General features: G+C 64.2%; 2 protein-coding genes across 8 annotated transcripts in view; one reads left to right on the plus strand and one right to left on the minus strand.

Moving 5' to 3' along the window:
- Positions 1–23,977, minus strand: part of EPHX1 (epoxide hydrolase 1) — a 68,803-nt gene that overhangs the window by 9,837 nt on the left and 34,989 nt on the right. The window lies entirely within an intron of this gene.
- TMEM63A (transmembrane protein 63A) overlaps positions 1–23,977 on the plus strand; it is a 32,095-nt gene that overhangs the window by 1,065 nt on the left and 7,053 nt on the right. The window contains exons 1-15 of one of the 7 annotated variants that reach the window (XM_053209737.1): positions 586–1,383; positions 1,765–1,938; positions 3,253–3,452; positions 5,950–6,029; positions 7,683–7,749; positions 8,604–8,641; positions 14,903–15,045; positions 16,064–16,115; positions 16,283–16,391; positions 17,252–17,322; positions 18,663–18,743; positions 19,196–19,319; positions 19,406–19,539; positions 20,535–20,672; positions 21,810–21,963. In XM_053209737.1, the coding sequence (XP_053065712.1) occupies positions 3,267–3,452; positions 5,950–6,029; positions 7,683–7,749; positions 8,604–8,641; positions 14,903–15,045; positions 16,064–16,115; positions 16,283–16,391; positions 17,252–17,322; positions 18,663–18,743; positions 19,196–19,319; positions 19,406–19,539; positions 20,535–20,672; positions 21,810–21,963 (1,377 nt within the window). In that variant the 5' untranslated portion in view covers positions 586–1,383; positions 1,765–1,938; positions 3,253–3,266. Of the gene's footprint in view, positions 1–585; positions 1,384–1,658; positions 1,939–3,252; positions 3,453–5,949; positions 6,030–7,682; positions 7,750–8,603; positions 8,642–14,902; positions 15,046–16,063; positions 16,116–16,282; positions 16,392–17,251; positions 17,323–18,662; positions 18,744–19,195; positions 19,320–19,405; positions 19,540–20,534; positions 20,673–21,809; positions 21,964–23,977 lie in introns of those variants that run through there. The other 6 variants (XM_053209739.1, XM_053209736.1, XM_053209738.1 and 3 more) reach the window with 6 other exon arrangements.

Genomic DNA, 23,977 nt, shown 5'->3' on the forward strand with positions numbered 1-23,977 from the left:
CCTGGACCTGGTGCTGACCTTGTGTTTCCCATTGGCTGGAGGAGTGACTTAAAATAAAAGCCAGGAGCCTTTGGGTGCTCACGGACCAGGCGCTGGGCTGAGTGCTTCATGCACACGGTCTCAGGCGTGTGCCTCCCAACAGCCCGGGTTAAGAGAAATACCACTGCCCTGTTTCACAGGGATGGAAGGCACTGAGCTTGTAAACCGCTGTCTGAGCCCAAACTCCAGGGCTGCTCAGGTATCTGCTGGGCGCGCTGCCTCCCACTGTAGCCAAGGCTGGGCCGTTTTCTTGACGCTCCAGGGCTGACATCTCTGGAGGTGGACAGCTGTCCAGGTTCCTGGGTACCCCCCCCCCGCCCCCCATTGTGTTTCCTTCACAACTTTCTTCTGCGTCTGGGAGCTCCAAGTCCGCCCCTCCCGTGGTGGAGGGACCCGGGCTGTTTGTGGTCTTGTTATTGTAACAAAACCGGAAGATCTGCGATGATAAAAATACCCTGAATTTGTGTGGGGCCTTTTTGTAAGAACTGATGATGCTCACGCACCTGGTGCTACGTTCTGGCGTATCCGGAAGGAAGGAGGAGGTGTGCTGTGTGGGCCGGTCCTTGCTGGACACACGTGGGCCGTGGGTTAGCACTGTGGCAAGTGGGAGACCAGCTGCTGGACCCAGCCCTCCCTCCCAACGGCCACGGCCAGGCTCTGGGGTGCACCTGGGCTGAACTTCGAGCTGGGGACCCGAGTCACCTGCTGCTCCAGGGGCTGCGGGGCCTCCACAGTGACTGTGGCTTTCCTGCCCTCACGTTGGTGGTGGGAACCCTCTGGAAGGCATAGATACGTGCTAGGCACTCACATAGGTCTGTCTATGCACACAGGGAGGACTGCACATCCATGAAGGAGGGCCTCCTCCCCAGCCCGCGAGGCTGCCCTGTGCTGGCTGTGTCCCCAGCGTCCTGTTGGGGAAAGTGCAGGGGAGCTGGCCCTGGAGGGAGCGCGACCTTTCAGCAGAGTTTGGACGCCATGTGTGTCCAATGCAGGGACAATCCACGATCGAGCTGAAAGGTCTGAGAGAGACCACCACCCTCCAAAGCTGTGCCCTCCCCCAGAAGGGGGCTGGCTCTGGGGAGCCCGGAGGCCCCCCCGACCAGGCTGGCAGTCCTTGCTGGCCGACCTGGCCAGTTCTTATCGGACTGTGTAAAACCAGCCAGGGAGCCAGTTTGGCAGGAGGGAAGGGACCCAGAGGTGTGCCCAGGGTGGAAGGGGGTACAAGGAAGACGAGCCTCGGGGGGCTTCCTCCCAGGGGACCTCTGCTCTGCTCAGCCTCAAGCAGCATCGGCCAGGGCCGCCCACCCCCAGTAGCCACTCCTTTCCAGGGACAGTGCTCCCTCTGTGAGCATTTTATGGGCGTGATTTTTCCTTTCCACTTTACCTTTCAAGCCTTCCCTGTTCTGCTGTGTCCCTTTTCCTGATTCTGGCCCTCGGGGAGGCCCTTACCGGGGGCCCACAGCCACCCATGCTTCTGTGGAGTGGACCTTCCCTGGGCCCAGCGGGGCCTCGAGCCAGAGGACAGGCTGCTGATGCTGGAGGAGGAGAGAGGGGCAGGCAGCACAGAGGAGCGCCCAGAACCAGTTTGGGTGGTGGTGGGGGACTGGGCGGGGGAAGCAGTGTGGAAACACCAAAGGCGGCATGTGAGGCCCTGAGTTCAGAGGCTTGGGGCGGGCGTGAGCCAAAGCGGAAAAGGCAGCTCCTGGTGACTCTGCGTTCCTTCAGGGAGGCCTGGAAAGGCCGTGCAGCCCGGTCCTGGGGTCGGGAGAGCCCAGCAGGAAGTGAGTGGCAGGCCTGAGGCAGCTTGGGAGGCGGCCGGGACTGTTCCTGTCTCTGCCGGCACTGGCTGAGGACCTCGCCCAGGGACTTGCCCGCAGTCCTTCCTTCCCTGGGCGTCTGGTATGTGTGAGGCAGGACAGGGGTTTTGGGGGGGGGGCAGGCGCTGGCCTCACAGTGTCAGGCCGGGCGCTCTGTCGGGGGTGGTGCCGCTGGGCGACCCTTAAAGCAGGGAAACCAAGATCTGCCTCCCAGAGGTAGTCTTTGTGAGTCTGTCGAGGGCCACCAGCCCCGTGGCTCTGGCGTCACATCGTCCGGCCATTGCCAAACCTCTCATAAGGGGTGAGAGAGTGACTCAGGCTCCTGGGTCATCCTCCCATGCCCTTGGAGCTGCCTCTACCCGCTTCCTGCAGTCCATCCTGTGGGTGTGTGTGTGTGCGTGTGTGTGTGTGTGCGTGTGAGTGTGTGTGCGTGTGAGTGTGTGACATTGTCCCCAGCCAGCCCGTCCCGGGGGTCGAAGTGGCAGTCACCACCCCAGCCGCATCGCCAGGTAGTCCAAATATCTCCGTCCCTTTTCTTCTGGTCCCCAAGATTTTTGTCCCCGTGGCAGGTTAGAGACAGCAGACCTCGCAGAAGTCCCCTGACAGACGAGTCGGAGCTTGAGGAAGGGTTGCTGAGTTATCGCTCCCGGCTCTCCAGCCACAGACGGTGTGAGGGGGTGCTAATTCGGGGGCCTTCGGGGGGGCCTTCGATGGCAGGGACAGACACTGGTGGTTTCCTAGCTTCCCCGGGCTCCCAGAAGCCTCAGAAAGGAAAGGTCTACGAGCAGCCTGGAGTAACCTGGAGTCGTATTTGCTTTGAAAAGGCCGGGCCTTCCTGTTAGACTGGGGAGGTGGGGGGGGGGGGTTCCCCGGGAGGGCGGGGGTGTGCCCCTCCTTCCCACCTGCTTCCACCACCCCCCTTGCCCTTTCTGGCTGCCCCTTCAGGGCCTTCCTGGAGCTGACATGTGTATGCGTATTTGGATGGACGTCCCTTCCTCCTGTTTTGTTTCTTCCTACGTTTTCGTCTTTCCCACCTTTATCTCCCTCGTTTCTGTCCCCTGACTGTCCCCCGAGCCCCCAGGGGCTCCCCGGGGAGGACTTTCCTGGCAGGAGCTCAGGCACCTCTTAGGAGGCAGGCCCCTGTCCCCCCCCCCTTCCCTGCTGTGTCCTGATGAGCTGTCCACCGGGCCATCTGACCCTTGGGACTGTTCCCACAATGGGGCTATTCTCCTGGGCTCTGCCAGGCACGCGGGGCCCGGTGCCCGCCTCTCCCTGATTGCTTGCTGCTGGCTCCCAGCGCCCAGCGGCCCCTGTGCCCACCTCGGGCCCTGCCAGCGCGGGTGGGGGACCCTCCGGGGACCCCTGGCCCTGACCATCTGCCCGGTTTGCTCTCCAGGGAGGGGGGGCACGATGAACAACTCCCTGATCCTGGAGCTGTGGCGGTCCAAGGCGGTGTCCGTGCGTGAGCGGCTGGGCATCGGGGACCAGCCCAATGACTCGTACTGCTACAACACGGCCAAAAACAGCACCGTGCTCCAGGGGGTCACCTTCGGGGGCGTCCCCACCGTCCTGCTCATAGACGTCAGTTGCTTCCTGGTAAGTCCCCTCCTGAATCGTGTCCCCCCCCTCTCTTTCCGGGCCTTCTGGAAAACTCTATGGGATCAGGCATGCCCGAGTTCACACATCACCTCTGCCCCTCGCCTGCTGTACCCCGGGGAGCCTCGCTCTGTGGGTGGAGAACACGCAGCTGTCCCTCTGGTCACAGAGTCAGCCTGTTGTGTGGTGAGGCCCGTGGAAGGGGTCAGTCCACAGGGACCAGAGGCATGGGCTGGAATAGAGTGGCCGCACCTCCCAGCTTAGAAATGTCACCTCCTGTCCCCCGCTGGGTCCTGGGCCTTTTAGGGGATCAGTCGCGGAGCAGAGGACACAGCTGGGGAAAGGCCCACCTTCGCGACCTTCAGTGGCCCAGACCTGCCTGTTCCCAGGGGGTCCCCCGGTTTGCAGTATGCTGTTCTTCTCCCCCGCGGGTGGTTGGGTGGGATTCCCGGGGACCACGGGGCCCCTTCTTGTGTTCCTGCCTGTGGGGTGGCCATACCTCCCGCTGAGGGTATAAATGTGAGTAGCTCGTGCCGGGGAGGGGGTGTCCCCAGGACTCAGATCCGCCCTGTTGCCCCAGGGTTTGCCTCACAGTGGCACCTTAGAGGCTGGCATGGGAACCCACCTGCCACTCACGTCGCTTTCACGAGAAAGGGCTCTGTGGGGCACCCAGGGGGTTCAGTCGGTCAACCGTCCGACGCCTGATCTCGGCTCAGGTCCTGATCTCACGGTTCGTGGGTTCGAGCCCCACAGTGGGTTCTGTGCTGATGGGGAGGAGCCTGCCTGGGATTCTGTCTCCCTTTCTCTCTGTTCCTCCCTGGCTCGTGCGCTGTCTCTCTCTCTCTCTCTCACTCTCAAATAAATAAACTTTAAAAACATTTATGAGAAGGGCTTTTAGGTGCCAGACAACCTGTTTCTTGGAGTCCACGTGTAGCTTGAGAACACCAGCCTCGGGTGACAGGGGTGGGGGGCCCGGGGGTGCGCCAGTGACGTTGAGGGCTGGTGGGAGTAACGAGAAGGGACGCTGGAGAGTGAGGGTGGACACGGCTGCAGGGGCGCCGGCGAGGGGAGCTGGGTGTTTATCAGGGGACGTGATGGGTGCACACGTGAGCCAGAGCGGCCAGGAGAACATGGGCGCATGAGACACACACCCCAAGAAGGCAGCAGAGGGGGCGGCGGGGTGGGGGGGGGCGCTTGCCGGACCGCCTTCAGCTTTGTCCTGAGACGTGACTCACCTGCCTCTGGGAATAGTCACCAGCTTCCCCGCCCACCTGGAGACGGTCCCGAAAGGGACGCGGCCCCTGTGGGGTTCTGGCCTCTGGATTCCCTTTAGGGAGACAAAACCACATTTAAAAGGTCAGTTCTGGGCACCTGAGTGGCCCAGTCGGTTAAGCATCTGACTCCTGATTTCGGCTCAGGTCATGATCTCTGAGTTCGTGGGTTTGGGCCCCACACTGGGGAGCCTGTTTGGGATTCTCTCTCTCTCTCTCTCTCTCTCTCTCTCTCTCTCTGCCCCCTCCCCTGGTTGCTCTCTCTGTCTCTCTTTCAAAATAAATAAATAAACCTTAAAAAAAAAAAAGCTTAGTTCCTAACAAAATAAGTCAATAAAATAAAATGAAAATAAAAAATAAAATGAAATAAAATAGAATGAAATGAAATAAAATAGAATAAAATGAAATAAAATAAAATAAAATAAAATAAAATAAAATAAAATAAAATAAAATAAAAATAAAAATAAAAATAAAAGCCTGGTTTGTGACCGAGGCCGGCAGGGGTAGGCAAATTGAAAACGGCTCTGTGTCACCCTCCCTGACCCTTGAAGGGCGGGGGTCTGTCCAGGCAAGACCGGGTCTGAGGACGGCCAAGGTGAACGCAGAGGAGGTGGTGTGGAGCTTACAGACTTTACAGCTGGACGGGGTTTAGAGCGATCTGCTGAGGGCCCCAGGCTGTGGAGACCGAGCTGCCAGAGTCCAGGCTCCTCGGTGGGCACTGTCCCCCCTCCAGGCTCCATGCTGGCGTCCTCGGGGCTTGCCTGGGGGAGCACCCGGCTCAGCCTGGGGGAGCTCTGCTTCCTCGCTCTGTAATGAAGTGCAGTTCTGTGTAAGAGGAAGGAAGCGGGTCCTGGGCGGCTGTGAGGCCTGGTCTCGCCTTCCTGCTCGGGAGCACTGAGTGCTGATCAGCGCAGGGTCGGGGGGGGGGGGGTGGGGGTCCTGGCTGTTGCTGCCCTGAGAGCGAAGAGCGGGGCCGATGCTCGTGGTGAGGAGGGTGCCGGGGCCAGCTCAGGGCCGGGCTCGTGGCCTCTGTGCCCTGGCATCGGCGACAGGCACTCGTGAAGACGGTGGGCAAAGCGTCGGATGGTTGGGCTGTGTGGCCTCGGGCGGCTCGGTGCCCTCTCTGGGCCCTTGTAGCCCCGCTGGGTTCAGGCTGGTGGGCTTTGCCCCTAAGGCGGGCGTCTCTAATGAGAAGTCACTTTACTTAGTTTCTTTTCTCCTGTCAGTGTTTGATCTTGGTGTTTTCCATCATAAGAAGGAGATTCTGGGATTATGGCCGTATCGCCCTGGTGTCAGAAGCAGACAGGTAACCAGGACGTGTCACCTCGAGAGCGTGAGTGTGCGTGTGAGAGTCACTGGGACGGAGCTGGGGGCCCACGCGTGATGCTGGCACTACGTTGTCTTCACTGAGCACATCCGTCCGCCGGGCCTGGGTCAGAAGCCGTCTCTCCTCACCACAGGGTCCTCTCCCACGGCCGTGGCCGTGAACCTTGTTGGAGGAAGTCTAGTTGCTTTACACACTCGGGGCTTTCGTTATCAGCTGCGAGGGATGCCACTCTTCTTGCTCACCCTGAATGTTGAAAGAGTGTCCCTTCTCTGATATGAGTTAGCTGGGGGCTGGGGGCGAGGCGAGCCCCCGGGGAGCTGCTCCTGTCCCCGCTCAGGGTCAGCGTGGGCTGGTGGCCCTCACTCAGCCAGCGTCGGGTGAGTCTGGTGCAGCAGGGACCCCCTTGGCTGGACGTCACCTGGGCTCCGCTGGCTGCTCACGACTCCTCAAGGGGGGACCGTACTCTAGGTCCACACCCTGGCGTCTCCAGCCCCGGCTGGCTGTCACACGGCCTGGGACCTGGTGTCAGATGCAGGACAGGAAGCAGTGGGGGGGAGACACCCCTGTGGCCAGGCTCCCCCCACCGGGCCGCTCGGCTTCCCCAGGCCGACCTCCACCCTCGCTGCACAGGCGTTGGACTGTGGTCTCTGTGCGAGGCACGGGCCACGTTGCCGCGAAAGCTCCCTGCCGCCTCCTGCCTCCTGGGTCCTGGCGTTTGCAAAAGCCCGAGGGTGTTCACCTTGCCCCGAGGGCTTCTTGGGAGCCTTAGACAGTTTTGGGGGGACTCTGGGGACATGATGTGTTTGTGGCACCCCGAGTCCCAGGAGGGGCCGTGCACTGGAAAGGTACTGAGCCTGTGAACCCCAGGAGGCCCCGCTTCCTCCCTGGCTGCAAGGCCGGGGTCAAGTCCCCACCTTCTGGGGTTTTTCTCCTCCTGTGCCCTGTCCCCCACAGGGCACCCGGAAGGTCAAATGAGAGAGCTGCCTGTGAAGGCTTTGAAAGTCAAGGTTCTTCCTGTCTTCTGCCCCTGCGAGTGAGGTTTGGGAATCGGTTCTAGAAAACCGGAAGTGAAAATGAACATAATTCACACACCGCAACCAACCCCCCGCACACAGGGCAGGAGAGGGGAGCCCCCCCCCCAGCATTCAGATGCCCGCGCTCCCATTTTCTTGTCCCTGAAAGTGGGGTGCAGCTTACCATCAATGGCGGTCACACTTCAGTCTTTCTCATCGGTTCATAAGATTATTATGTCCCTTGCAGCCAGTGGTGGTGTCGATTTGATAAAACGAGGTTAATCTGACGTGCCGGGAGACGTGTCGCAAACGTCAACAGTCTGAAGTCCCCTTGGGTGGGCCCGGCGCCGAGGCCCCAGGGTCCGGGGCGCGGGGACGGCCTGCCAGTGCCCTGACCCCTTGTCACCCGGCCCACGTAATGCGGGGTTTTGCGTCTTGCACGCCCAGGTGCGGTCGCCGCCCTGGTGGGTGTGTTTCACGGGCTGAGTTAGATCTTGTCCCAGACTTGGAGGAAGGCCGCAGCTTTGGTCCCGGGCCCTAAGGGATGGCGGAATACCGGACGGAGGTTTTCAGACTTCGAAAAAGGATTTCCTGGCATTTTTCCCTTTTGTGTTCCCAGCGACTCCAGGTTCCAGAGACTGTCATCGTCGTCCTCTTTTGGGCAACAAGATTTTGAAAGCGAGCTGGTTGGTATCGACCGGACAGGCGTGGCTGTGGCCGTGGTGGGGGCGGGGCAGGGCAGCCGGGTACCGGTTCGGGGGCCGACTTGGCCCCCCGCGTCCTGAGTGGCAGGTGCTGGTGGTGAGCCCCCTGGAGTTGGGACGGACCGCAGGGAGGATGCAGCGGGGAGGCCCAGGGGGTGACACGGGGTTAACTCTGAGGCAGGGGCTCCCGAGTCCCCTGCGGTCCCAGTGCTCGGCTCTGATCACACGCAGGGATCTGTGTGACGGTTCATTGCTGACGTGCCTGCTGGCGGCGAGTCAGAGGTGGGCGCCCCAGCTGGGTTCCCCGGCACCTGACCCTGAGGAGGTGCCCAGCGGGCCGGGGTCCAGCCCAGCTTTGGGGGCGGAGGGGTTACGATCAAGAGACGCGATGGACAGTCAGCCGACAGACCCTCTTCCCTCCAGAGTCCCACCTGGGGGGGGGGGGGGGCTGTCCCATCCGTGAGGCTTGTTTCCTTGTGTCCGTCCTGCGTCTCGGTCAGCACTGCGGGCGATCCAGCAGAACAGAACAGTTCCAGAACCGCTCTGAGCTCTCACCGGCTCTCGGTTCAAGTTCAGGCCTCGGCCCTGGAGCAAACTGTCAAAACTTGAGAGGTTTTTACGAGCATTCCAGGCACAGGGTGCGTGTCCCAGAGGACTGGGGGCCGGTGGACTCTGTCGCCTTGGGGACAAGCTGTAGCCTTTGCTGGATTTGGGACAAAAGCGCTGCTTTTATATAACGGGGGGTTAGATGGTTAGTGACCGTCAGAGGAGGTGATTCTGTCCGCCTCCCGGGGACAGAGATGCTCAAAGCTAATCCCTGATCTCTCCGTTCCCAGGGATGCTGTCCCTGGCTGACTGCCATCTTCCGCCTGCAGTGAGTACAGCGGGTGTGTGCGTGAGTGTGGGTGGGTGTGTTAGCGGGTGGGCGCGCGTGTCTGCCTGTCTTTCCTCGGGTGGCTTTGCCTCTGCGCTTGGCCAGTGAGGAGGAAAGGAGCCGGAATGCCTGACGCCGAGATGGGTCCCTAGATGCTTCTGGGTTCGAGGCGGAGCCTCATGTCGGGGCCGGGCACGCAGGTGGCCCACACGGCCTGCACAAGCCACTTTCCCCTCGCTTTGGGCAGGGACGACCGCTCTTAGTGTCCAACACTAGCACAGCTGGAAGGAGGCTCTTCCGGGTCTTTGAGCGCAAAGCAGAGGAATGACGGTGGCTTTGCGCCTTCAACTCCTCCGGTTCCAAGTTTCCTTGTTGCTAACGTTTGGGGCCCGTGGGGAGAAATCCTGTGAAGCTGGGAGCGGCTGGGAGCAGAGGAGGCGCGGTTTCGGAGGTGGTGAAAGAGGAGGGCCTCTTAGAATTGATGAGATGCGGTGGTTGCAGGACGTCGGGTACGTCCCCCTCCCCGGGCCTCAGTTTCCACGACTGTAAGAGGGGCCCAGGCGACACAGCGGGAGAGGTGGGTCGGCCGGCCCCTGCCTGCCCGCCACCGCGAAATCACGTCACTGGGACGCGTTTCCTCCTGACGCGGCAGGTCACTCCGAGCGCGGGTCCGTCGCACACAGAGAGGATTTTAGGTCTCCTAGACCCTCCCCTGACACGTGCCCACGGCGGGTGCCCCTTGGGGGGCTGCGGCCTGTGGCCACTGCTGGGTGGGGCTCAGGAGGCTCCCCTGTCCCGGCGGTGGGGACCCCACTCAGCCTGGGTTGGGTGGGGCGGCGTGAGGCACGCTGCGTCGTCATTTCATGGTAACCCGCAAAGGCTGTTGGCAGATCTGCTCTGTACCCCTCCTCCCCCACAACCCCCCTCCTCCCATAGACCCTCCTCCCCATACCCCTCTTCCCCTCCCCCAACCCCCTTCTCCCCATACCCCCTTCCCCTCCCCATACCCCCTCTCCTCCCCATACCCCCTTCCCCTCCCCATACCACCCTCCCCTCACCCCTTCCCCTCCCCCAACCTCCCTTCCCCTCCCCATGCCCCCCTTCCCCTCCCCATACCCCCTCTCCTCCCCATACACCCCTCCCCTCCCCATACCCCCTTCCCCTCCTCCCAACCCCCCCTTACCCCTTCCCTGCCCCTACCCCCTCCCTCTCCCCACAACCCCCCTCCTCCCCATAGACCCTCCTCCCCATACCCCTCTTCCCCTCCCCCAACCCCCCTTCTCCCCCCCATACCCCCCCCCTCCCCCATACACCCCTCCCCTCCCCATACCCCCTTCCCCTCCCCATACCACCCTCCCCTCACCCCTTCCCCTCCCCCAACCTCCCTTCCCCTCCCCATGCCCCCCTTCCCCTCCCCATACCCCCTCTCCTCCCCCCCCCCTCCCCCTCCCCCTCCCCCTCCCCTCCCCCCCCCCCTCCCCCTCCCCTCCTCCCCCCTCCCCTCCCCCCCCTCTCCTCCTCCCCCCTCCCTCCCCCCCTCCCCCCTCCTCCCCCCCCCTCCCCCTCCCCTCCCTCCCCTCCCCCCCTCCCCCTCCCCCCCCCTCCCCCCCCTCCCCTCCCCCCCCCTCCCCCTCCCCTCCCTCCCCCCCCCCTCCTCCCCTCCCCCCCCCCTCCCCCCCCTCCCCCCCCCCCTCCCCCTCTCCCCCCCCCCCCTCCCTCCCCCCCCCCTCCCCTCCCCCTCCCCCCCCCCTCCCCTCCCTCCCCTCCCCCCCTCCCCCCTCCCCCCCCTCCCCCCTCCCCCCCCCCCCCCCTCCTCCCCTCCCTCCCTCCCCCCTCCCCCCTCCCCCCCCTCCCCCTCCCCCCCCCTCCCCCCTCCCCCCTCCCCTCCCCTCCCCCTCCCCTCCCCCCCTCCCCCCCCCCCTCCCCCTCCCCCTCCCCTCCCCCCCTCCCCCCCTCCCCCCCTCCTCCCCCCTCCCCCCTCCCCCTCTCCCCCCCTCCCTCCCCCCCCTCCCTCCCCCCCCCCCTCCTCCTCCCCCTCCCCCCTCCCCCTCCCCTCCCTCCCCCCCCCCCCTCCCCCCCCCCTCTCCCCCCCCCTCCTCCCCCCCCTCCCTCCCCCTCCCCCCCCTCTCCCCCCTCCCCCTCCCCCCCTCCCCCCTCCTCCCCCTCCCCCCCCCCTCCCCCCCCCCCCCTCCCCCTCCCCTCTCCCCCCCCCCCCTCCCTCCCCCTCCCCCTCCCCCCCTCCCCCTCTCCTCCCCCCCCTCCTCCCCCTCCCTCCCCCCCCTCCCCTCCCCCTCCCCCCCCCTCCCCCCTCCCTCCCCCCTCCCCCTCTCCCCCCTCCCCCCCTCCCCTCCCCCACCCCCCTCCCTCCCCCTCCCCTCTCCCCCTCCCCCCCCCCCCCTCTCCCCCCCTCCCCCTCCCCCCCCCTCCCCTCCCCCTCCCCCCTCCTCCCCTCCCCCTCCCCCTCCCCCCCCCCTCCCCCTCCCTCCCCCCCTCCCCCTCCCCTCCCCCCCCCCCTCCCCCCCTCCCCTCCCCCCTCCCCCCCTCTCCCTCCCCCCCCCCCTCCCCTCCCCTCCCCCCTCCCCCCCCTCCCCCCCCCCTCCCCCTCCCCCCCCTCCCCCTCCCCCCCCCTCCCCCTCCCCCCCTCCCCCCCTCCTCCTCCCCCACCCCCCCCCCTCCCCCCCCCCCTCCCCCCCCCCCCCTCCCCCCCTCCCCTCCCCCCCCTCCCCCCCCCCTCCCCTCCCCCCCTCCTCCCCCCTCCCCCCCTCCTCCCTCTCCCCCCCCCTCCCCTCCCCTCCCCCCTCCCCTCCCCCACCCCCCTCCTCCCTCCCTCCCCCCCTCCCCCTCCCCTCCCCCCTCCCCCTCCCCCCCCCTCCCTCCCCCCCTCCCTCTCCCCCTCCCCCCTTCTCCCCCCCTCCCCCCCTCCTCCCCCTCCCCCCTCCCTCCCCTCCCCCCCTCCTCCCCCTCCCCCCCCCTCCCCTCCCCCCCTCCCCTCCCCCTCCCCCTCCCCCCCCCTCCCCCCTCCCCCCTTCCCCCCCCCCTCCCCCCCTCCTCCCCCTCCCCCTCCCTCCCTCATCCCCCCCTCCCCTCCCTCCCCCCTCCCCCCTCCCCCCTCCCTCCCCCTCCCCCCTCTCCCCCTCCCCCCTCCCCTCCCCTCCCCCCCCTCCCCCCCCCCTCCCCCTCCCCCTCCTCCCCCCCCCCTTCCCCCTCCCCTCCCCCTCCCCCCTCCTCCCCCCCTCACCCCCCTCCCCCCCCTCCCCCCCCTCTCCCCTCCCCCACCCCCCCTTCTCCCCCCTCCCCCCCTCCCCCTCCCCCTCCCCCCCCTCCCCTCCCCCCCCCCCCTTCCCCTCCTCCCACCCCCCCTTCCCCCTCCCTCTCCCCCACCCCTCTCTCCCCCCTACCCCCCTCCCCCTCCCCCTTCCCCTCCCCTCCCCCCCCTCCTCCCCATCCCCCCTCCCCTCCCCTCCACCCTCCCCCTCCCCCTTCCCCTCCCCCCCCCTCCCTCCCCTCCCCATCCCCCCTCCCCTCCCCTCCCCCTCTCCTCCCCCACCCCCCTCTCCCCTCATCCCCCTTCCCCTCCCCTCCCCCCCTCCCTCCCCCACCCCCCTTCCTCCCTCCCCTCCCCCCCCTCCCCTCCCCCTCCCCCCCTCCCCTCCCCCCCCCCCTTCCCCCCTCCCTCTCCCCTCCCCCTCTCCCCCCCATCCCCCCTCTCCCCCATCCCCCTTCTCCTCCCCATCCCCCTTCCCCTCCCCTCCACCCTCCCCTCACCCCTTCCCCTCCCCCCCCCTCCCTCCCCTCCCCTCCCCCCCCTCCTCCCTCCCCCCCCCTCCCTCCCCCATCCCCCTCTCTCCCTCATACCCCCTCCCCTCCCTTCCCCCCCTCCCTCCCCCACCCCCCTTCCCTCCCCCACCCCCCTCTCCTCCCTCCCCCCCTTCCCCTCCCCATACCCCCCTCCCCTCCCCATCCCCCCTTCCCCTCCTCCCACCCCCCCTTACCCCTCCCTCTCCCCTACCCCCCTTCTCCCCCCATCCCCCTCCCCCTCCCCCTCCCCCCTCCCCTCCTCCCACCCCCCTCTCCCCCCCTCCCCCCTCCCCTCCCTACCTCCTTCCCCTCCCCCCACCCCCTTCTCCCCCCATGCCCCCCTTCCCCCTCCCTCTCCTCCTCCCCTCCCCCCAACCCCCCTTCCCCTCCCCATACCCCTCCTCCCCCCCACCCCCCCTCCTCCCCTTAGACCCTCCTCCCCATCCCCTCCTCCCCTCCCCCACCCCCCTTCTCCCTCCCTCCCCCCTTCCCCTCCCCCTACCCCCCTCCCCTCCCCTACCCCCTTCCCCTCCTCCCCACCCCCCCTTACCCCTTCCCTCTCCCCATACCCCCTCCCTCTCCCCATACCCCCCTTCTCCCCCCTACCCCCTCCCTCTCCCCCTACCCCCCCTCTCCCCCTACCCCCCTTCCCCCCCCCATACCCCCTTCCCCTCCTCCCACCCTCCCTTCCCCTCCCCATCCCCCCCTCCCCTCCCCATCCCCCCCTCTCCTCCCCCCTACCCCTTCTCTCACCCCATCCCCCCTTCCCCTCCCTCTACCCCCCTTCCCTCCCCCCACCCCCCCTTCTCCTCCCATACCCCCCTTCCCCTCCCCATACCCCCTTCCCCCCTCCCCCCCCCCCTTCCCCCCTCCCTCTCCCCCTACGCCCTTCTCCCCCCATACCCCCCTTCTCCCCCATACCCCCTTCTCCTCCCCATACCCCCTCTCCTCCCCATACCCCCTTCCCCTCCCCATACCACCCTCCCCTCACCCCTTCCCCTCCCCCCAACCTCCCTTCCCCTCCCCATGCCCCCCCTTCTCCTCCCATACCCCCTCTCCTCCCCCATACCCCCTCTCTTCCCTCATACCCCCTTCCCCTCCCTATACCCCCCTTCCCTCCCCCCAACCCCCCTTCCCTCCCCCAACCCCCCTTCTCCTCCCATACCCCCCTTCCCCTCCCCATACCCCCCTTCCCCTCCCCATACCCCCTTCCCCTCCTCCCAACCCCCTTCTCCCCCCATGCCCCCCTTCCCCTCCCTGTACCTCCTTCCCCCTCCCCCCAACCCCCCTTCCCCTCCCCATACCCCCTTCTCCCCTCCATACCCCACCCTGTTCCGTGCCCCAACCCCCCAGTTCCCTCTGCTGGCACAGGCATTTCTCTGGAGGGGGGCTGTCACTGGTACTCAGAGTGTCCCCACTTTGTCCCTGTAACACTGTATCAGACACTGGGACTCCGCGTGTCTCTGTAACACTGTATTAGATATGTTTTCAGTGTCCACTCCTTCCTGTTGCAGAAAGGATACTTTGACTGTTTTAAGGCCACAGTTGCGTTCTAACAGCTGCTCGCGGCCAGTGTCGCAGGTGACATTCAAAGCATCCCCTCAGTTTCCTTGGCTTTGCCTTCCTGGCAAGACAGGGAGTCTGTCAGAGGTGTGTGTTCAGAAAACCTGTTGACGAAAGAAAGTCGGAAGTCGCTGGGTTAGGTTTGGGCCCCCATCCTGTTTGTTTAGTGCGCACGGTTGGGGGCAGGGCAGGTACTTTCTGGCAGGTGATTGGGAAGAGCAGCCGGTGTGGTCAGGTGCAAAGCTCTGTCTTCCAGGTAAACAGCACGCAGGGTAACGTCCGTCAGCAGGCTGGCTTCTGAGCATCCGCCCGGTGCCCGGCCGGCCTGGCGTGCCCCCCTCACTGCCTCCCGTGTGGCCCGTGGCTCCCGCCGGTCTCCCACCTCTCGGATCTGCTTTGGTGCCGTGACACCCGCTTCTCTTACCACTGCCCGCGCAGAATTTTCCTGCTTTTCTGGAAGCCGGACCCTCAGGGAGACCCCCCCCTTTTCCCTCTGTGGCATTCTGGCTGTCAGCGCCTGGAATTTTCCAGGTCCCCAAGGGGGCCGGAGCGTCCAAATAGGGCAAGGAGGAAAGGGTGGAGCCCCCGTGAGGCCAGCAGGACACAGGGAGGGGGCCGGGCGGCAGGGTGGGGAGCCCGGAACGATTGACGTGTTGACAGAAGCAGGAGGGGCTGTGGGACCTCCCCCTGCACACGTGTCTGCAGGGATGCGGGCAGCAGGTGCCCGGGGGTGTGGTGTGGGGGGTGTGGTGCAGGGCGCCGGGAAGGAGGCTCCGGGCTTGCCCTGCCTCTGCCCTCCTGAGCTGCGAACCCGAGCTCCGCGTCCTGGGATGTGAGGAGACGGGACGGCCCGGCCCGGCCCTGCCGCTCACCTGGGTCCCCTGTGCGTGTCTTGGGCAGCGATGACCAGATTCTGGAGCGGTGTGGGGAGGACGCCATCCACTACCTGTCCTTCCAGAGACACGTCATCTTCCTGCTGGTGGTCGTCAGCTGCTTGTCCCTGTGCGTCATCCTGCCCGTCAACCTCTCGGGTGATTTGCTGGGTAATGTCCCCTCGTCTTGTGTGACTCACGGCCCGGGGTGGGGTTGGGGGGGGCTCGTGGGGCTGGGGTGGGCCCAGGTGTCAGTAGGCCTCGGGGTGACTCCGGGAACGTTCCCCTCTGCCTGGCCGTGCCTCTCAAGAGGCCCCCCCACCCCCGGACCTGAGCCTGGGCCAGGAGCTGGGCCCCCGGTGTGAGCTTCGGTTCTAAGTAAGGGGAATAAAACCCCAAGACTTGTAGGATCGGGGGCCTTCGGAGAGCGTTTCATACTTTCCTGCCCCCACGCGATCACAATCGGGAGGCCTCGGTGAGTGGGTGTGGGAGATGTTCGTGACACTCAGAGTCACAGCCTGGAACCGTGTGTCCTGCCAGTGCGGGAGGCCGGCTTCCAAAATGCCAAAGAATCCGCTTCCTCCTCCCTCCCTCCCTTCCTTCTTCTCTCCCTCCTCCCTTCCCTCCTCCCTCCCTCTCCACCTTCCTCCCTCCCTCTCTTCTCTTCCTCCCTCTCCTCCCTTTCCTCCCTCCTCCCTCCCTCCCTCTCCTCCCTCCTTCCTTCCTTCCTTCCTTCCTTCCTTCCTTCCTTCCTTCCCCTCTCTTTCTCCTTTCTCTCTTTCTCTCCACCCAACACGGGGCTGGAGCTCACGACCCCGAGATCCAGAGTCACACACTCTGCTGACTGAGCCAGCCAGGGGCCCCACGAATTCACTTCTCATGCCCAGGGATTCCCAGCTCGGTTTTGGGACCCGTTCAGGAGGATTTCAGATTCTCAAGGAATGTCACAAGAATCTCAAAGCAAGAGAAATTCCGATTGTGACTTACCCACGCGGCGGGTCGGGAAGAGGTTGTCGGGTAAAGCGGGGCCTTGGGTTGGTGCAGCTCTGAAAACACTGGACAGCCGGTCCCTGCCCTCTGACGGGCCTGGCCGTCTCGTGCTTCCTCAGAGACCCATGGACCGAGGTGGGCTGCCCCCGTCCCCCTTCCCTAGTGTGACCCTAGGACTAAGTGTCTTGCTTGTCTGCAGACAAAGACCCTTACAGCTTTGGGAGGACGACCATTGCAAACCTGCAGACGGAGTGAGTACGGGGCGGGGGCCAGGGCTTCGCGGGCACTGCCCGCCCCGGGCAGTACTGCTGTGCGGGGTGGGGGTGGGGGGTGGTTAGGAGACGTGGAGGGCCCGGCCCCCCCCCCAAACCCCACCCTGTGTGGGAGCCGGGCCCTGATGGCAGGTGTCCCCGCTCAGCGATGACCTCCTTTGGCTGCACACCGTCTTTGCCGTCATTTATCTCCTCCTCACCGTGGGCTTCATGAGACACCACACCCGGTCCATCCAGTACCAGGAGGAGAACTCGGTGAGCAAGGCGGGAAGGGTCACGGGTGGGGCCAGAGCGGAGCCTTGACCCGGCCTGTTGCCAGGACACGGGAGCCGTGCACTTAAAGAGGCCTCTGTGGGACCTGGCTGGCCTGTTTGTGCTCACGGTTGACTTCAGCTTTTCGTTCATTCGTTTAATTTTTTTTTTATTTCATAAATTTCTTTTTGTTTAATGTTTACTTGTTTTTGAGAGAGACAGAGACAGAATGCGAGTGGGTTAGGGGCAGAGAGAGGGGGAGACACGGAATCCGAGGCAGGCTCCAGGCTCTGAGCTGTCGGCACAGAGCCCGACATGGGGCTCGAACCCACGAACGGTGAGATCGTGACCCGAGCTGAAGTCGGACGCTCAACCGGCTGAGCCACCCAGGCGCCCCAATTCATTTGTTATTTTTAAGGTTTTTATGTGTTTATCTTTTGAGAGAGAGAGAGGGAGAGATAGCACGAGCAGGGGAGGAGCAAAGAGAGAGGGAGAGAGGACCCCAAGCAGGCCTTGCCCTGTCAGCACAGAGCCCGATACGGGGCTCGATCCCACGAACCGTGAGATCGTGACCTGAGCCGAAATCAGTGGTCGGACGCTTAACTGACTGAGCCACCCAGGTGCCTGACATTAGCTTCTAAAATTTTTCTGATTAGGGGCATCTGGGGGGGGTCAGTTGGTTAAGCATGTGAAGGACCCCCTCCGGGCTCTGCCAGGGGAGCACCCGCCCCTCCGAGCTCTCACTGTGTTCCGCGGGGAGGGGCGGGGCTGGGTGGGCTTGAACAGGGCAGAAACCCTGGGCCCACCTGGGGACTGGCGTGCCCTGGGGTGACATCCCCCTCCCCCATGTGTGTCTCTGGCAGGTGAGGCGGACCTTGTTCATCACGGGACTCCCCCGAGACAGCAAGAAGGAGACGGTGGAGACCCACTTCCGGTGAGCAGGGCTGTGGCCCCTCCAGGCGGGGCAGGTGCCTCAGGCGGGCGCTCTGTCTTCTCTTTGGGCGCCCAGAGACTTGGCGAAGGGCCCGGCCCTGCCATGCGAGCATCCCATGGCCGCCGTGTGCCAGCTCTGCTGTGGAAGGCTTCTAGAAGGCTGGGGTCTAGAAGGCCTGTCCGCTGCAGGCTGCCCCGGGGGACCACAGCAGCTGGAGCACAGGCCAGGGTGTAGGTGCAGAGAAACAGCTCGAGGGCACGAGTGGGTCTCCGAGGGGGGGGGGCCTGCGCTGGCACAGGCGTCTGCCCACGGGTGTCTCTGGAGGGAGCACCTGCACCAAGGAGTCCTGCGGTGGAGGCGGAGGCAGGGCTCCCCTGGGGGAGGCCGTGTGTGTGTGTGGCGGGGGGGGGTACCAGGGATGCAGGGGAGGGGGTGTGGAGCAGGAGAGGGGAGGGCAGGTGCAGAGGCCCCGGGACCCCGGCTGGAGGGCTTGCCCCGGGTGGCGAGCCGAGGCTTCAGTCCGAACGCGCCCCTCCCAGTCCCGCAGCCACTAACTTGCAGCGGGGACTCGGGGTGACCACGGTGTAACTCAGCACTATTTGCGGACGACGGCGATTCGTAGAAACAGAGCGAGTGCCTGATTTTGCGTGTCTGGTGGGCAGGGAGCATCGTTTAGCGGCCACTGGTGCCCGGCTGCCTGGATTCACATCTGGGCTCCGACAGCCACTCGCGGTGTGACCTTGGGCACAAGTCGCTTAACATCTCCGGCCCTTATTTTCCTCATCTGTAAAATGGGGACAGGACCTCCCAGGCTATGGTGAGGACGGCATAGTGAATACCGTGGGAGCACCCAGCCGGTGTGAGTCCACACACAGCACACTTGTGAGGAGGGTCTTACTACGGTTGTTAACGCGGGTGTAGACGTTTGCTGGGCTGCGAGCCCCCTGCGTTCATTGAACCTGAAAGGTCTGTGATCTTCAAAAAGGGGCCTACGCTGGGTAGGATTTTCGCACGGCCCAAGGTAGGCGTGAGCCAGAGCAGATAGTGCTCTTCCTCCGGGTGGGTGAAGGAGGTCACGAACCGGATTCATCTGGCCCCACACGTGCCCGCTGACGTACAGCCGAGCGGGCACGAGCCTGTCAGTTTAAGGCGATTGCTTTCCTGCTGTTAAAAAAAAAAAAAAGCCTCTTTGTGTTGAATTTCAAAATTTCTCCCTTTGTAAAAAGATGAAAGGAAAGAGGTTTCTGTGGGCACCGAAAAATACTCTCGGGGACTTGGGGGGGATCTCTCCTTCCGGGGGCGGGGGGGTTCTCTTCTCCAGTGGCCTGCCTTGTGCACAGGGACGCGTATCCCACGTGTGAAGTGGTGGACGTACAGTTGTGCTACGACGTGGCCAGGCTGATTCACCTGTGCAGGGAGAGGTGAGCGGGGCTGGTCAGCGGCCGGAAGCCTGGCCCTCCCTCCTGGGCCGCCCACCCTGCTGCCTCGCTGCTGGCGGGGGGCCTGGGCGGAGCCCCCAGGGGGAAGGCAGGAGGGGGGCTCTGCCCCTTTCTTGTTTGGAAAGCTGACCCCCTGGGGCGCCGGGGGGGGCTCAGTCGGTTAAGCGTCCGACCCTTGGTTTCGGATTGGTTCGTGAGTTCGAGACCCGCGTCGGGCTCCGCTTGGGCAGCGCGGATCCTGCTTGGGATTCTCTCTCCCCTGCTCTCCGCCCCTCCCTGGCTTGCACTCTCTCTCTCTCTCTCTCTCTCTCTCAAAATAAACTTAAAAAAAGAAAGCTGAGCTCCTGGGCCTGGCGGTTGGACAGTGGGCGTGGGGTCTGTGCCGCAGGGTTATGGTGACTCTGACGTGTGCCCCCCTACCCCCACCCCTGCAGGAAGAAGACAGAAAAGAGCCTGACCTATTACACGAACCTGCGGGCGAAGACAGGCCAGTGGACCCTCATCAACCCCAGGCCCTGCGGCCAGTTCTGCTGTTGCAAAGTGCCGGGGTGCGAGTGGGTGAGGGCCTGGCCCCCCGCGGGAGTGCCACGGGGTCCCCGCCGCCCGTGCAGGGCCCGTGGTCATGAGGGGGTGCGTGTCCTCAGGAGGATGCCGTCTCCTACTACGCGCGCATGAGGGACAGGCTGCTGGAGAGGATCGCGGACGAGGAGCACCGGGTGCAGGAGCAGCCCCTGGGCATGGCCTTCGTCACCTTCCAGGAGAAGTCCATGGCCACCTAGTGAGTGGGGCGCGTCCGGGGCCCTTTGTCCCCTCCAGGTGACTTGGGACCCGCCCCTGGGACGGGCTGGGGCTGGGGCAGGCCACACTCCCCCCATCATCCCAGCCCGGGTGCGTGTGACACACGCGGGGTGATGCTCGCGCGAGGTGAGTCCCTCGTGGGTTGACGTGGCCTCACCCCCGGTCCGAGCTCCCACCAGCCGTGCCAGGGAAGGCATCCAGCATTCTGCCGCCCCCCTTCAGATGTCCACTCTGGACCGCAGATGATTTTCTGTGCTGGGCTTTCCGTCGCACAGATGCACAGACCCCAGGCACTGGGGGTCTCCCTGCTGCAGAGCTGGGGGCCCCGGGGCCAGGCTGCGGAGTGCACGTGGGCCCCAGCACGGGGCTCTGGCTCCTGGAGTGGCGTCACGCCTGGGGTGGGGGACGCAGGCGGCCTCACAAGTGCCCCTTCCCTGCCCTCTCTGTGGGCACCGCACACCTGGGAAAAGTCCCCTGCAGCCAGGCCAGAGCCAGGAGGGGCTCGTGGAAAGGGGGGCGTGCTGAGGCAGGAGTGAGGGGCGTGGAGACGGCGGGGGTCCAGGTGGCAGTCCGGGGGGGGCCCTGGGCGTCAGGGTGGGAAGAAGTGAGGACAGCGAGGCCCTGGCCCGGCCACGCGGTGCGTCCGTGGCCCCGGCTTCCTGGGCGGCCGGGGGTGATGATGGCGCAGGGAGCAGCCGTGGTCCAGGGGTGCAGCGGCCAGACGGGGTGCGCACCTGAGCCGGAGAGCCTCGGGATCCTGACGTGGAGGCAGGAGTGACCCCCGGCTTGCCGCGTGGTCCTGAGGATGAGACCAAGTCCTCCCCGTGAGCCGTAGCAACGGCTAACCTAGCAACCCGCTGATAGAGCAACAGCCTGGGGCCCCGCGGCGCCCGCCGTCACTGGGTCCTCTCTGCGCGTGTGCGCGGTGCCCCTGGTGCCTGGGCCACGGCCACGTCTGCTCTTCCTTCCTGGCAGCATCCTCAAAGACTTCAACGCCTGCAAGTGTCAGAGCCTCCGGTGCAAAGGCGAGCCCCAGCCGTCCTCCTGCAGCGCGGAGCTCCGTATCTCCAAGTGGACGGTCTCCTTTGCCTCGTACCCCGAGGACATCTGCTGGTGAGGCCCCGGCCCTGGACCGGGGAGCGGGGAGGGGCCCCAGGCCGGGCATCACAGGTGCGAGCTGGCCTTCAGGGCCCCCCACCATAGCTCCTGGCTCCCCTCTGGGCCTGGGGCGGGCGTGGGGGGGATGCGTCAGGTGGGGGGGGGGGGCGTCCACACCTGGCACTGCCATCCAGTGATGCCCCCCGGCATCCAGGGTGTCCGGGAGCCACGTCTATAATTTCCAGATTGCTTTCGGCCGCGTTGAAAAAGTAAAAGGAAACTGTTCAACTTAATTTTCATAATCTCTCTCTCCCTATATATCCGAAATATTATCGCTCTAACGTGATCAGTTACCTTCTAGTGGAGACGCGTCTCTTTTTCATACTTAGTAGCTCTGAAGTCCGGCGTGTATGTTCTCTTGAGTCGGACCAGCCCCGGTTCAGGGCTCGGTAGCCCCTGGCTGCTGTATCGTGTGGTGTTAGGTCTAGCCCGGGGACACGCTGCTGAGCTCGGCCGCGTCCACGGGGGCCGTTGGTGAGCCTTGAGCACAGTGCCAGGGGTGAGGGCAGCCCCAGCAGAGCCCCCAGCGTGGCTGGCCTCAGCTCCCCACCCAGAGCAAGCTTTGGGAGCATCTCCATGGCTCCGAGCTGGCCTCTGATGGTTCACAGGGCTTCCCAAACGTGGGGGCAGCGTGCTGCTGTGTTCTCGGTGGGGTGAGAGGCCAGCATGGCCGCCGTGGGGCCTGGGCACTGCTGTCCCCTCCCTCCCTCCCCCTGCGTGCACCCAGCCCCCGGCCCCGTGTCGCTGGTCACCAGTCCTTGCGGACATGGCCGTGTCGTAGCCTCGTTCTGTCTGTCTGGGTGACCGTGGAGTCCCTTTGGTGGGTTCTGGCCCCCGGGCTGTGGCCGGGGAGCCGTGTGAGCGGTGGATAACCTGTTTTCCCTCTGAACTCAAGGGGACCCCGCATTTGACCTTGCTGGAGCTGAAGGTCGGTGCAGAGGGCTCACCTGTACTCCTGGGGTCCAAGTGCCTCAGTCTGGTCTCTTGCCGGGCCTTGATGTGACCCGCTGACCCACCTGGGGGCACCGGGGGCGTGGTCGGCAGCCCCGCCTGGGGCGGTCTCAGCCTCCAAGCCTGTGTCCCTTCCTGCAGGAAGAACCTCTCCGTCCAGGGCTTCCGCTGGTGGCTCCAGTGGCTGGGCATCAACTTCACTCTGTTCGTGGGGCTCTTCTTCCTGACCACCCCCGCCATCATCCTGTCCACCATTGACAAGTTCAATGTCACCAAACCCATCCGTGAGCTCAACGTGAGTGACCACGCTACAAGCCCGTCCTGCAGGGCTGGGGACGAGAAGGCGTGGGGGGGGGGGCGGTGGCTGGAGCCCAGGGACGTGGGGGCTGAACCAGGAGCCGTGCCTCTCAGCTCACGTCCGTGCCTTTAGGCCTTGAGCAGGTGTGGCCACATTTATGACACTGGTTTACGACACGCATGCGCCCGTGTGTGTTTGCGAAATCAATCTGAACGTTCAACGGTAGGGTCATGTGAGCTGAACGGCACATACTGATGGAAAGTTAAGTATCTGTTACATAATCGTCGACTCGTTGATTCTAGATAGGCAACAAATGATTATTTAAAATCTTAGACGAATCGAGACAACGAAACGCTTCCTGAACTGGGCTCTGCTTGAAAACAATATTGGTTTCCCCAGGGCACCTGGGGACTCAGGCGGTTAAGCGTCCGACTCTTGGTTTTGGCTCAGGTCGTGATCTCACATTTCGTGAGATCGAGCCCCTGTGTCGGGCTCTGAGCTGATAGCGTGCAGCCTGCTTAGGATTCTCTCTCTCCTGCTCTCTCTCTCTGTCCCTCCCCTGCTCGCTCTTTCAAAATAAATAAATAAACGTAAAAAAATTAAAAAGATACTGATTTCCCATAATTGGCTCTGTTGAAATATCCCCCTAAATCTTTCTCTTTTTTCTCCAGTTCCACTTGGCATTCATTCAGTCACGCTCAGGGCAAGCACGCGGGGCTAGAAGGCGTGAGGGCCTCGCTGTGCCGTTCCCCAGCTGACGAATTCCGAACCCTTGGTTTTCATCCCAAAGCTGGGGCAGAGGCACCTGCCGGATGATCCTTGTGGGGTTCTGGTGATGGTGACCACATAAGCTGCTGTGTGGCCCAGGCCTTCCTACCCGACTACGTGTATAACAATAATAACCCCTTGTGCACATTAAGAATTTTGTTTATCTTTAAAAGCGTGTCAGTGTTCACGCCTTTGCGCATCTTTGGATGTATGGCCAAGTCTGTTCTTTTGAGGGTGGAATCGGCCGAGTGGAACCCTCTTTGCTGATTCTCTCTAAATCAGTTTCGGTTTCTTATGGTAAAGCAAGAATCTACAGATATTTGCAACACTGTTCTAAGAACAGGACCCTCCTGGATCTCATTCCGTCCGTTTTCTACAGTTCATTTACTCTAGTCTCATTCAATAGCATTAAAAAAATTTTTTTATGTTTATTTTGTTTTTGAGAGAGAGAGAGAGAGAGAGAGACAGAGTGCGAGCAGGGGAGGGGCAGAGAGAGAGGGAGACACAGAGTCTGAAGCAGGCCCCAGGCCCTGAGCTGTCCGCACAGAGCCTGACGCAGGGCTCAAACCCACAAACCGCGAGATCGTGACAAAGTCGGATGTTTAACCAACTGAACAACCCAGGCGCCCCTCAATAGCACTTTTTAAATTTTTTCTTCGAGAGCGTGCACGGGTGGGGGTGGGGGAGGGGCAGAGGGCAAGAGAGAGAGAGAGAGAGAGAGAGACAGAGAATCTCAGGGAGACTCCAGGCTTAGTGCAGAGCCTGACATGGGGCTCGATCCCACGACCCTGGGATCATGACCTGAGCCGAAGTCGGACGCCCAACCGACTGAGCCGCCCAGGCGCCCCAGTACGCAGCTTTTTAAAAATGCCCGTTTTATCAGGGAAAGTAGGCACCTCGTGTGATTGCAATAGTGAGCATATCAGGCACAGGCGGAGTTAGGTCACTGCTGGGCGGGAGGGAGCTGAGCGGGCAGGCCTCCTGGGTTCCGTGTTCCCACTTGCCCTTGGTTGCGCAGAGGGCAGCCGGCGGTGGGGGTGGGGGGGCACGGTCGCTCTGGGCAGTCAGACAGGTGGAGATCGGTTGTATGTGAAGTTACTTTCTCGGCTCAACCAGCCCTACTAACACCGAGCGCCGTTCTGGTCTGTTCGGCCAACGGCACGGGACACCTGCTCTGTATGGGGCACAGTGTTGGCTCCGGGGGGCAAGGCAAGGGCCATCGGGAGTTCCCGGAGTCGCTGTG

This window comes from Acinonyx jubatus, chromosome E4 (assembly GCF_027475565.1).
Source record: "Acinonyx jubatus isolate Ajub_Pintada_27869175 chromosome E4, VMU_Ajub_asm_v1.0, whole genome shotgun sequence".
NCBI lineage: Eukaryota > Metazoa > Chordata > Mammalia > Carnivora > Felidae > Acinonyx > Acinonyx jubatus.